Source organism: Eurosta solidaginis, chromosome 3 (assembly GCF_040869045.1).
Source record: "Eurosta solidaginis isolate ZX-2024a chromosome 3, ASM4086904v1, whole genome shotgun sequence".
In the NCBI taxonomy this organism is placed as follows: Eukaryota; Metazoa; Arthropoda; class Insecta; order Diptera; family Tephritidae; genus Eurosta; species Eurosta solidaginis.
Genome location: NC_090321.1, coordinates 147,540,708 through 147,554,665, shown reverse-complemented (window position 1 = coordinate 147,554,665; position 13,958 = coordinate 147,540,708). Strand labels below are relative to the sequence as shown.

Here is a 13,958-nt window from a genome sequence, read left to right as displayed (position 1 = left end):
TGTCTTGTTCGGCCTGAGTGCGTCTGAACCGGTAGTCGGTTGGCGCACAAGGGTCGATCTAGGGTGTGATGGTTCACTCAGAAATGAAATGAAATAAACACAAGAGGGTTTTCCGCGTTATAATATTATATTGAATAAAAAGGGTAGAAATTGTATAGTGCAACAGTGTATAAGATTAGTTTACCTGTATATAAAAATGACGGTGGTGATCCTGGACGATGCGTTCGGCTTGATGGTTGATCGAAAATGAGGCCGGTTGTTCCGTTGATTACAACCGCTAAGCCACGGAAAAAATCCTCCGGTTCTACGAAGGGGAAAGACACTCCCACAATCACCCCCGCATATACGTGCATGGGGATTCGTTTTGTCCTTATTCACCATCAAACCCATCTTCACTGCTTCTTTTTCCAGTTTGGAGTAAGCAGAACTTACAGCCTGGGTGTTCAGGCTGATTATATCAATGTCATCAGCATACGCCAGTAATTGCACGCTTTTATAGAATATTGTTCCAGAGCGGTTAAGGTCTGCAGCTAGTATAATTTTCTACAGCATCAAATTAAAGAAATCGCAAGATAAGGGGCGCCCTGTCTGAAACCTCGTTTAGTTTCGAACGCCTCGGAGAGGCCCTTCCCAATTCTGGCTGAGCTGATGGTGTTGCTCAACACACATCCATATACGTTTTGTGGGGAAACAAAATTCAGACATAGCGGCATATAGGCAGCTCCTTTTCGTGCTATCGAAGACGGCTTAAAAATCGATGCAGATGTGATGTGAGTCGATTCTACTACTAAGCCTTGTTTAATCCACTCAGTATCGGTTTATATTTATTTCAAATTGTTATGGAAAGCATAATTACAAAATATAGAGGAGTTTACTATCCAACCTGATACAATGGCTTGCAATATTGAAACTCTTGGCAGCAGATTATAAACTTTAAGACAAAGTCACATTTTTCTCAAAAGTCTAGAGGTAGTGTTAAAATTAGTTAATGTATGTGCCTTATTCTTGTATCGTCGGAATGTAGTTATTATTTATCATACTAGAAGAGGATGTGGGGATTTCCGAGAATTTTGCATTGGAAATAAGTTTAAAACTTTCGAAAAGCTCATTCAAAAAAACGAAGGTTTCGCACCCATTTGTTTTAAATTCATTCAAATTTATTCAGATTTCCATACATATACAAATATATTTATATACCACCTGAATTGAATAAATTGTTCAACAAGTAAGTCACTGGCATGGATGCTTAATGGTTGCGCCGATTTTCAGTCAAAAAAATATCTCATAACCACAAAAATATCTATCGAATTTGAATACAATATCTCCTGGTAACTTCTCAACAATTAATATAAGCCTCTTCTTTTGGTACATATTCTTTGGTCATATATTTAGGCCATGCGGACAGGTACATATTGTGGCGAATGTTAGCGATTTCGATGCGTCACTGTGCGGCTAGAATACGGTTATTATTTCACACACACATAACCAGCAGCTAACAGTGGAGAGAATATTTCACACACATAGATAGCAATAAATGTACATATATAGCTAAATAACCAATCATGAGATACAACTGTTCTAGAATGCATGTTCGTGATACGTCTAGACCTTAGGAGAAATGGGCGAACGAGGTAACTGAGAGTATAAAAGTAGCGCAAGCTGAGGAACCGGGAATCAGTTTGATTTCAACACGCTTTGGTGAGGTTAGGTTAGGTTGAACTGGCCGGTTCATGAGGACCTCACATAGACTGAATGAGCCCGTAGTGTTACCAGAAGTTTTTTTTCAACGGCCAAACTGAAAAACCCTATCAAAAACCAGGATCTATAATATATAAAAATTCTAAAATTACTCCGTCCTCTTGGCAAATACTAGAAGCTTCCTAGGACTTAAGCCACTTATTGCTTCTAGATCTGACAGCTGTATCACTCCTAATAGCTGGAGTCTTAGCCTGGCAAGCGCAGGGCAAGAGCGCAGAACGTGCTCGATCGTTTCCTCCTCCAGCCCGCACTTCCTGCATTTGCTATCACTGACCAAGCCTAATTTAAAGGCATGTGACACCAGAAGGCAGTTTCCAGACAGAATATCCGTCATGAGTCTAAAGCCCCTCTTTTTAATGATAGGAGCAACTTTGTTAGTCTAATTTTGTAAGATCTGCACATAATCTTCGACACTTTACAGCCCCGCGCTTGAACCCACGCCTTTCCTGCTTGGTCGATCACGTGCACCTCTCGCCTTCGCTTAATTTCGTCCAGTATAATTGGGACGTATACGGAGCAAGCTTCAAGGGATGTGCCCTTTTTAGTTAATTCATCCGCTTTTTCATTCCCATCTATTCCCATATGCCCTGGATCTAATATAGATGTATGCTTCTCCCTGTCCCGATACTCTCTAGGGACTGCTTACACTCTAACACGCATTTAGGTGCTGTGGTATGCGAGATTATTGCCTTAATTGCTGCTTGACCGCCAATATAAAAGTTAACACGATTGCAGCTTGGGCTATTTTCTTCCAGGGTTTATACTGCTTTGGTTACGGCTACTATTTCCGCTTGGAAAACGCTACAGTAATCCGGCAGACTGTAGGATCTGTTTATTTAGTGAAGTACGCGATAATTATAATTTTGTGTACTACGCCCAAAGTAGTCTAAATAAAGAACGTTTTGTTATACTGAATATTTGAGTTATTTATTCGACTGTTCAGAGATTCGAACGTTAACAGAAGCTGCAAAATAATTAGAAATTCCAAAAATTCTCTACAATATCTATTTTAATTTTATTTATGAATCAATTTTAATAACAAATTTTTTTCAGTGTCATAATATTTTTGAATAATTTTTAATAGTTAAATTGTAAATTTTTTTTATCATACACAAGGACCTGAGCTTCATATGGAAGTGCTTTTTCTCTGCACTTTCATAAGAAATTCGAGCATTTTCATATAACTCGTATTTATATGTGAGGGCATAAGTGCTACAAGTGTATAGGGGTTGAGCAGCTTTGGTGGGCGGTATCAGGAGATGTAATGAAAATTCTTGCAAGAGATGGTAAAAACGTGATTAAATCACATGTTGTCGATATAATCCATGACTTTGTTGGCATATGTTGTAATAAAAGTATTTTAAGTCTTTGTTTTTTTAACCGTGTGTATATGTATTGGTTCTTTATTAATTTTTAATGTATTTTGCAGATTTACCTGTCACAATTCGGCTACTTGCCTGCTTCAGCTCGTAATCCTGCTAACGGAGGCCTGCTCGATGCAAGCACGTGGACCAAAGCAGTGCAAGATTTTCAGAGTTTCGCCGGCTTAAATATAACTGGGGATTTGGATGATGAAACTTTAGAGTTAATGTCATTGCCACGATGTGGTGTACGAGATAAGGTGGGGTTCGGGACCGATAGTCGGTCGAAACGGTATGCGCTACAAGGCAGTCGCTGGCGGGTCAAGGCTCTAACATACAAAATTTCTAAATATCCAAAACGGCTTAAACGAAATGATGTTGATGCTGAAGTAGGACGCGCTTTCAGTGTATGGAGCGACTTTACTGACCTGTCATTCACTCCAAAAGCATCTGGACCAGTTCATATCGAAATTAAGTAAGCAGTAACTATTTCTAATTAAAATATCCCCCGTTTTTTATTAATAGATGCAATTCCAAACTAAAACTATTTTGGGAAAACTCAAACAAAGTTTTATACAGATCTGGTTTACTTCGGATTATGATTGCATTTCCATTACGATTACTGTAATTGTAATCCCACATTATGCGATTACGATGAAAGTAATTGCAATCGTAAGTTTTTATAATTATAATACCCAGTCTCCTAAAGTAAAGCCTTAAGTACTTTATGCAGGTAAAATATTTTTATTGGATAACTGCAGGGTGGGGACCACAACATCATAATATAAGGTTATTTTTTTATGTTACGGTTTTAATTTCAATTTTTATTGTTATATCGGCCTACTGATTTGTAAGAAAAAATTTGTCATAACAATAATAATGATATGTAAATTAATTACTGTTAGGCCTTGAGTTCGATTCGAACCCGCGATTATAATTAAAAAATAAAAAATAAATGTAAGGCGCCATAACCTCCGAAGAGATTTTAGGCGAGCTTCTCTTCCAATTTGCGTAGTGCTCCTTTCAGTTTTTCCGACAAATTGGCGGGACGGGACCTACTTGTTTAATGCCGACTCCGAACGGCATCTGCAAGGCAGATGAGTTTTCACTGAAAAGCTTTTCATGGAGAAATACACTCAGAGTGCTTGCCAAACACTGTCGAGGGGCGACCCAGCCTAGAAAATTTTCTTCTAATTGAAAAAACTCGCCTTCTAAAATATTGATGTTGATTTGCCCGGGGCGTGAACCCAGAACCCATCACACCAGGGCGGTCGCGATTATAATTACATATACTTTTTTTCTGACTCTACATGTACACGTACATAATCAACGATGAGTCTTACCACTCAAGCCAAATTGCGCAACGATATTTTCAATATTTAAATGATTCAGAAATTAGCGGAGGCAATTGGAGAAAGTATTCTCTGTTGAAAAGAGCTTGTTTTTATACTCAGCTGAGCTGAGCTCACAGAGTATATTAATTTTGTCCGTATAACGGTGCCGTAACGGCATAAACTAATCGAGATAGATATAGACTTCTATATATCAAAATGATCTGGGCTAAAAAAGAAATTCATTTAGCCATGTCCGTCCGTCCGTCTGTCCGTAAACACGATAACTTGAGTAAATTATCAGGTATCTTAATGAAATTTGGTATGTAAGTTCCTGGGCACTCATCTCAGATCGTTATTTAAAATGAACGAATCGGACTATAACCACGCCTACTTTTCGATATAGAAAAAATAAAGCGATGAAACTTGGTAGGTGGGTCGACCTTATGACGCAGAATAGAAAATTAGTAAAATTTTGGATAGTGGGCGAGGCACCGCCCACTTTTAAAAGATGGTAATTTAAAAGTTTTACAAGCTGTAATTTGGCAGCTGAGTGTGTAATGTTCGGTTAGACCCGAACTTAGCGTTCCTTACTTGTTATTACAACAATTCGTTAACTTCAACTGCTTCAGTAGATGGTTTTTTTTTTTCACCGCTGGAGTTGTAAATAACTCACGACGTCATGCCCTATCTTGCGAGATTTAGTCTTTCTAAGAGCAATAATGGATTAAATAAACCAAATTTTATTGTTATTACATAGTTTTGAGGATTATAATTATAGAAATCTTAATCATAAGTAATCAAAGCCAACTGAAATCCTAAGTTTCCAGCTCTGGTTTCATACAGTTTCTTTAAAAAAATCAGGTCCAAAGACAGCTTAGTTGGCCTTTTTAAGCAAAGCCTCATCTCTGTTTTCAAGGAAATGTGCGATATTTGAGAGTCTTGTTGAATACTGAAAATATCTTTCAAATACAATTTAAGTACATCTAGGTATTACATAAAAATGCTCCTTTATTATTATTTTTTAAGATTTGTTGAAAGCGAACATGGTGATGGTGATGCATTTGATGGTGTCGGTGGTACATTGGCTCATGCATTCTTTCCTGTTTTCGGTGGTGATGCACATTTTGATGATGCTGAATTATGGACGATTGGCTCACCTCGTGGAACGAACCTTTTCCAAGTGGCAGCACACGAATTCGGTCATTCGCTTGGCTTGTCACATTCAGACGTACGCTCAGCATTAATGGCGCCATTTTATCGTGGTTTTGATCCAGTATTTAAGCTAGATTCTGACGACGTTTTAGCCATACAAGCTTTATACGGCAAGAAAACTGCTAGTGGAACGGATCGTGGTGTCTTGCCTAAAACTACACAAAGGCCGGTATATGCACCACCAAAATTGCCACGAGATGATATAATTTGCAAAGATCCTAAAGTGGATGCCTTATTTAACTCAGCCGATGGACAAACATATGCTTTCATAGGTAACAAATACTACAGACTCACTGAAAACTCCATTGCCGACGGTTATCCCAAACTCATTTCGGAGGGCTGGCCTGGCTTGTCAGGTAAGACTTTCATATCAGCTGCAAATTTTAATGCTGACACTTAATTAACATTTCTGTGATCTGAAAATCTAGGTGATATTGATGCAGCATTTACTTACAAAAATGGCAAGACATACTTTTTCAAGGGTACGAAATATTGGCGTTACAATGGTCGACAAATGGATGGTGAATATCCAAAGGAGATTAGCGAAGGCTTTACTGGTATACCAGATCATTTGGATGCTGCCATGGTGTGGGGTGGAAATGGAAAGATTTATTTCTACAAAGGCAGCAAATTCTGGCGCTTCGACCCACTTAAACGGCCACCGGTCAAATCAAGTTATCCCAAACCCATTTCAAATTGGGAAGGACTACCAAATAACATTGATGCCGCGCTGCAGTATACAAATGGATATACATATTTCTTTAAGGGAGATAAATATTACAGATTCAACGACAGAACGTTTTCGGTAATATTTTGGTAGAATTTTTGCTTAACAAAGTAGTACAAAGAAAATAGACAGAGTAGCATTGGGACGTAGAAATAAATTAATGCAAGGCGCAATATGCCCTTCGAAGAGATCTAGGCCGAACTTCTCTTCCGATCTGTGTCGTGCTCCTTTTAATTTTTCCTACAAATAGGCATGTATGTCCCATGTTATTACGCCGACTCCGAACGGCATCTGCAAGGCAGATGGGGTTTCACTGAGAAGCTTTTCATGGCAGAAATACACTCGGAGTGTTTGCCAAATCACTGCTGAGGTGGGACCTCGCTTAGAAAAGTTATTTCTAATTAAAAAACTTGTTTCTAAATTTCTGTTGCTGTGGGAACTGAACCCAGGATACAGGTGCATTATCCCAACAAATATAATTACATATGTTTAGTCTCGTTCAATCAAAATCATCTCAAATAACCACTGATAACAATTTCAAGCTAAAAGATAAATTTGTAATATAAGGTTAGAGCTACTTCCCAAATTAAGAAATTGCATATTCTTAAATTCATATCAAACATGACCGAAACGTAATGGAATCGAAATGTCTTTCTTAGATATTTCTCTGAGTGCCCACGGCAATAATTGCCAAAAGATTTTCACATTAACTCGTTTTCGTACTTCCAATTACCGTTTAGAACTTGCTAGTTTATTTTACATTCAATAATGGCAAAGAGAGTAGTTATAAAAGTAACTTAATAAGCTCTTGGGTATGTGCATTTTTTATCACTGAACAAGTATTTCAGTAAATTTGTCAGTTTGAGAAAAATAAATTTTTAGCCACGCCTACTTCCAATAAGCCTTTATACATATGAAGAAGCTTTTAAAATATCATGTGCTATTGTTAAAAACACCAACTTGGTACATAGTATTCGGATTCGCTCTTACTTATGTATATCAAGCGCCTTTTTTCATTTTATTTAAAAAATGCGTTATAATTGGAAACAAAGATAGTTCTGTTTTATTTTAACATCGTTAACTTAATTGAGAATTATATTTAGTTCAAATGAAAGAAAAGTGGCATCACTGGTAATGTCGCTAACAAACTCAAATGTTTCGTTTATTTAGCGTCAAAAGCTTCTAAAAATAAATAAACGAATATTGGTATGACATGATTACTAAATATAGAGATCGATGTAATTATAGTTAAGCTGAGTTGTGTATAGCGAATATTATAAAAAATTGTTTATTACAGAACAGAGCTACAGCTTTAATCGATATTTAGTGATATAATTATTTTTTCAATAGGTCGATGCTGCGAGTCCACCGTTCCCACGACCATCCGCGCATTGGTGGTTTGGATGTAAAAATGTACCTTCATCAACAGGTAATATTATAGAAAATTCCGAAGATCCACATTTGCACTCAGCATACAACAATGACGAAAACGACGAGTCAATACTATTCGATGCAGGTGAGTGGAACCGACCTAGCGCATTGTGAGAATGAACAAAGCTATCGATAATTAAATACATAGTACATATGACTTTTATTTTAAAGTTGTAACTTTAAAAACAAAAAAGATCTCTCATAGAATTTAGTTCAAATAAAAAAATTTTCATATTTCTTTGAAATGTTACAAAACGGATTGATATGGTATGTCAAATCATTCAAAGTTGCAATTGTCCAAAATGTAAGGGTTATTTTAGTTAAATAATTAGTTACCTATAGACTTTTACGTGTGTAATGTTATTTGTGGTTTTCTAATTTAAAATATAGAAAATGTTCTAAATGCTAAGATGTTTGTTCCTTTATGTAGGTTAGGCTAATTCGTGTACCTGATAGATATCCCGAAATTTTGAACTAGAAATTCCTGATGATAACGTATAAATTATTCGTCCGGCTTTGTTGTGCTAATTTTTTCTTTTTTCAATGATTTTCTTGTAGTTTTTGTTGGTGTTATTATTTGTTGTTGATGTTGTCTCTGTTTGCTTTATTTTATTTTATTTTTTTTTTTTGTTTTTTTTTCAACAATTAAACAACAAACGAATAGGAGGAATACCTAAATCGTTGTTTTAAAATTATTAAAAGCAATTAAAAGGAAAGGATTCATATGTACATATGTATAAACTAAGAAATTATGTGGAGAAAATACTGATGGTTTTCAAAAACTCGAATTCACCTTCATATTATTATAATATATTTTAATATCTCTGTATACGTGAATCATGCATCATACTTAGTAGTGCAATTAACAATTCTAATTGAAAAACTAAGCTAAACTGGTGCTTATAAACTATCTTTTAGTACAAACTAACCCACTCACAAACAAATCTTATCAAATATTAGTAACTTTTGCACAAACAAACCTTGTAGGAAAAATCTCTCTTCTCAATGCGCAGTCTTCAACTGTATCTAGAACTCTTATTATATTAACACAAATAAGGACTGCTCCAAGAAAAAAGTGCGCACTTATATTATTTATTTCTGGAAGTAAGTGTGTCGGATCACTATGGATTCAAAAGTTTGATCTATTCTGTGTTAATATTAAATTATTCACATATTTGTGTTTTGATCTATTCTGTTTTAATATTAAATTATTCACATATTTGCGTCGTTCTCCCTTATAATTTTTTCTACAAACTGGCGGGGTGGGACCAACATGTTTGTGGGCGACTCCGAACGACATCTGCAATGCAAATGAATTTTCACTTTACTTCGTGTAACATAACCTTAGTAAAAAATATTTATACTTAAAAGCCACTAAAATTGCCCATAAAGATTGTAGAAATGGTAAATAAGGCATTATTACAGACCAGAAGACCTGTAAGCGAAAGAATTTTCCAAAAACAAAAAAGAAAAAAATGTGTTTCGTTAGAACACGTGAAAGAAGATAGGGACCTAAATGCATAGAAACGAATTATTACCAGTGCGAACTTTACCGAAAGTAAGAGCGTTTTCTGAGTGTTTCGTATATTGAAACAGATAATAGATGAATAGATGACAGCTATTATTGCAATTACATGTTCCTAAGTTACCAAACTGGTCTTTGGTTTTCTTTTCGGGTACTGGTATGCGAACCCATGTACCTCCAACAGTGTCGGTGTTAAGTGTCGGCTTAGAGTTCAAACCTTTTAACCGACATAAAAAAATGGCAGGCAATAAGCTATTTGAACTTTCAGTGAAAGCATAGGAAAAGAACTCATCATTAAGTTGATTTACTGCTGTAGTCAATATTTGATATTACTAAATTACTGTTATGCCAGGTAGATCCATTAGCTCCTGCTTCATCAAACTGCAATTAAAATTCATTTTTGAAAAACAAAATGGTTTGCACTCTAAGCCGACAATATATGTATGTACATACATCCCAGCCAGCATTTTTTGAAAATTTTGATCAAAAAATATTTAAATATCATACCCCAAGATGATTAAAAACGTTCAAATTTAAAAGCATTTTCTGTTCGAAAATTAACGTATCGTCGGGAGAAAAATGTACCATAAATATGATTATTCTTGAATAATCATTTATGATTCATATTTCGAAACGCTTTTTGTTCATATCTAATATCATTGTAAAATTGGGCTTTAATTGTTTTAGAGTAATATTTGAATGCTTTTCACAGTCATTTTCTGATCATATTCGTGAACATATTTCAATCATCTTGGTTGAGGGTTTTGAATCATTTTTGAATGCGATTATTATGCATTTAGTCTTCATATCTCATACAAAATAAGATACTATATGCTAATCTTATTTCATCAGGGGAAGAAAGCATGCGGAAGTGAGCTATTTGAACCACAGGTCACTCGCAACACCTGCGACTAAAACATCCAACATCAGTTATGATCGTCAATATCTTAAAAAACGATAAGGTACGGGATGTTGAAGCCGTATTCAGGTATGTCAAGAGAGTTTCACTTACCTGTGGTTCAAATAGCTCACAAACTTTGTATTGACCAACCATTATGTATTTTCTTGGAAGCCGAAGGTGGAGAAATGATTGGGGACATCTTCGGTTACGAGCAGCATTTACAATATATTTTGTATAAATAAACAAAATTTTATGTATTTTTTCTAACTTCATGATTGAAAAAATGTGTGCACGTGAAAAAATAAGATTTTCAATGAAAAGTAAAATTTTAACAAGTATAAAATTTATTGTTCAGTCAACAAAAATAGTCGGAAAAGATTCAGAAAGCTGATTGAGAAATTATTAAACATTTTTGATCACCTAAACTAAACACATTTGATTCAAATATGATTCCAAAATGTGATTGAAAAACAATATTCAGTTTTCGATCATTAAAAGTATTCATATTTCATTATTCTCTTTGTTGATTTTTATGAAATATTAAAATCTAATCATCAAAGGACTTCAAAAATGATTCCAAACAGTGATCGAAAAATGATTTTCAGTTTTTGATCATCAAAAGTATTCATATTTGATTATTTCTTTTGTTCACTTGTATGATAACTCATTATTTAGTCAGAAAGAGTAATCAAATTGTAGTGATATATAGGAAAATTCAAAATTGAATCACCTAAATGCTGAGTGGGATATGTAATACATCTAAGTATATTGCTAATGTTGAATAATAATTTCATCATGTGTTTTGCTTGTGTTAGTATAAGTGAATATATGTGGCAAACATATGTATACACGTCCAAAAAAAATCCAAAAGGCTGTTCGTACAAGGAGGAGCTATCCCCTTTTTTGTAAGTATATACTATGTCACATAAAAATAATGAAAAATTCACACGAAAAACATAGACCTGACATCTGTTGCCAACTAAAAATAATACGAACGCTACTTACAGTTGATTCACTCCAATTAATTGATTAGCTTTGGAAATTATTGGACTACTTTTGGTAACGCCGTTCTACAGATGTCCCAGTTGTTTGACAGATGGCACGATGATGTTCTTTTTTGATTTTATATACTACGGGAGCTGTCATGCTTGTAAAAACATAACACTCCCACAAATTTTATTTTTATTTCTTTGACACTTCCACAACAGCATAAAAGTCCCTTAGTCTTACTTTCGCCACGATTCATTTTAATAAAATACTTTCAATTGGATAACATTATGCATGAATCGAAAGCTCTCGATATTTCAGCCGAAGTTATTTAAAACCCAGACTTTTAGTTAATTCTAGGGTACCCGGCAGGCTTTGTGCTACCGAAAACCAATTCAAATAGTTGCGAAGATAACGCCATTTGGAATTTTTCGTAACAGAGGGCCCACTTTTTAAAGATTCGACGCAGATTAATATACATCTAGTTTTGGTTGTAATCCTTTATTATTTTAATCACTTAAAACTACTTACAAAAAGGTTATGAAAAAAGTATGATTGCACTAACATGTTCTTGCGATGACGGCGATGAAAAGATAGAGAAAAAGTAATTGTTTTTGTTCTACATTTTACATTTTGACAACTGGCTGTGGTGAACTTTGCTATCAGCTGTTGGAGCGGCCATATCATAGGAGAGGTGTGGAAATCCATAGTTGCCTCATACATATAAAGTACATATGCTGAAATATCAATAGTTTGATCCAAACAGATTCGGATTTTTGGGAAGATACAATTTAAATTGCTTGGGAGCTGCCCCTCCCCCACTCTTCTAACATTTTTTGTGAATCTTAACCACTCCCAAATCCTCTCCGTTTAGGAGGTCAATTACGTACACATTAAAAATGACTATTTTATTATTATTCGTGTTTTTTTATTTTTCAAAACTTTTTTTCGTAAGCCATGTTTGAACCATAGTGACGAAATATAAAAAAGGTATCGGAACCGGTCAAGTCCTTTTTGAGTTTAAGCGAGACTAACTCTTACCAAATTAAATTTTAAAACTACTTTCGATATTAACCTCAAATAATTATTATCTAATGAGCTCGTTGTTAGTCAATTGGTATTGAATAAAATGAATAAAATTGGCCACTTATAGCGTTTGTCGGGATTTCTCACCTCTTTTGTAGGTTTGTGTGTTATTTCACAAACTAGTTTTCTCTGAAGAAACAAAGGCGTAACTTTAGCTACACATTAAGCCAGGTAATCTAATTCATGAGTGAGGGCAACCTGGATGCAACATTTCTTCTAGAAAAGAAAACGCAATAAGAGTAGAACTATCTTACCAATAAAACGTACAATCACTCTAAAATAGAAGTTAACAAAATAATAAATTTTTATACGAATATGCCACAATTAATAATACCCAATCAGCAATTTTGAAATTAGTTGTCAATTTGATACATGCGGGTTGCATTGGTGGTAATTTCTCTCGACAGTATAAATGCAACTTATTCGCCCAAATTGTGTTTCTCATCTCAAAACTGCAACTCGTGGTTCGGTCGACAAGACGAATGGAGGTACTTTTTTCTCGGTTAATTTCACAACTAAAACTGTAAGGAAATCTCGTTTTTGAGAAGATTTTGTTTGAAAATGCTGGTTGGACTCTAATTTATATATTATACTTACAAATTGTGTGATTTTTTGCAGTATATTAATATTCATACAATCATAAAATCTCAAATACATGCCTGAAATAACGCCAAATGTACATACAAATATATACGTGTAAGTATTATTTATTATTATTATAAAAATAATTTAATTATTTAAAGCAAGAACAACTCACAAGTATCTTTTTGAAACGGTAACCCGGTCGGTTTCACTAACCTACAATTGAAAAGTGTGACAATAATTCGACATACATTTAAAAAAAAAATGAATACAATTTACATACATATTTAGAATATAAGATAATTCAAATATAAAATATCACAATCTTACTGGATTTCCTGGCACTCGCTTTAGTTGCTTTTACATTCATACATTACTTATATAACACAAGGTAGTAGATACACGTAATTAGGTGCATTTTTAGATGCACATGCAATGTTAACCTAGCAACATTTTTAAATAATATATTGCATGTTCGATATTTATTAACTAATTAAACACATTGCTAACTTATTCAAATAAATGTAGTTTTAATATTAATTTATCAAATATATTTTTCTAAATAACGGCAAAGTAGATTTGGGTTCTTTAACTGGATTCGAAAGGAAATTCAAACCGAAAGCTATTTAGTAAACAAAATATACCAACATTAGTTATATATATCTGTATGTAAATTTATTTATAATGAATGTGTTAGACCGGAACAATATGTACGTATCTCACAATATTTTTCTAAAACGTCCTAACTCAGGATTTGTTTCAGAAACAAAACTATAAAGGTGAGCGCAGTTATCGAATTTACGCGAATAATTACTTTAAGTCCATCTAGATTGAAAATCATCGCGCTTTACCTTTAGAGTTTTGTTTCTGATAAGCAGCTTGCAATTGCAACTGTTAAAATTTCAAAATCAAAATTCATCGCTACTATGGCTGTGTTTAAGTACCAAATTTCCGGTGTGTTTTCAACGATTTATATGGAATAGGTGTTTACAATTTTCTGTATCTTCTTTCTACCTTCCACTTTTATTGCATTGTCTCGGTTCTGTGTACTAGG

General features: G+C 34.5%; 1 protein-coding gene across 9 annotated transcripts in view; it reads left to right on the top strand.

Annotated features, from left to right (window-relative positions):
* Mmp1 (Matrix metalloproteinase 1) overlaps nucleotides 1-13,958 on the top strand; it is a 422,620-nt gene that overhangs the window by 383,830 nt on the left and 24,832 nt on the right. For 4 of the 9 annotated variants that reach the window (XM_067773237.1, XM_067773239.1, XM_067773238.1 and 1 more), the window contains 4 exons: nucleotides 3,188-3,594; nucleotides 5,480-6,021; nucleotides 6,094-6,470; nucleotides 7,743-7,908. In XM_067773237.1, the coding sequence (XP_067629338.1) occupies nucleotides 3,188-3,594; nucleotides 5,480-6,021; nucleotides 6,094-6,470; nucleotides 7,743-7,908 (1,492 nt within the window). Of the gene's footprint in view, nucleotides 1-3,187; nucleotides 3,595-5,479; nucleotides 6,022-6,093; nucleotides 6,471-7,742; nucleotides 8,227-12,940; nucleotides 13,019-13,958 lie in introns of those variants that run through there. The other 5 variants (XR_010950917.1, XR_010950915.1, XM_067773240.1 and 2 more) reach the window with 3 other exon arrangements.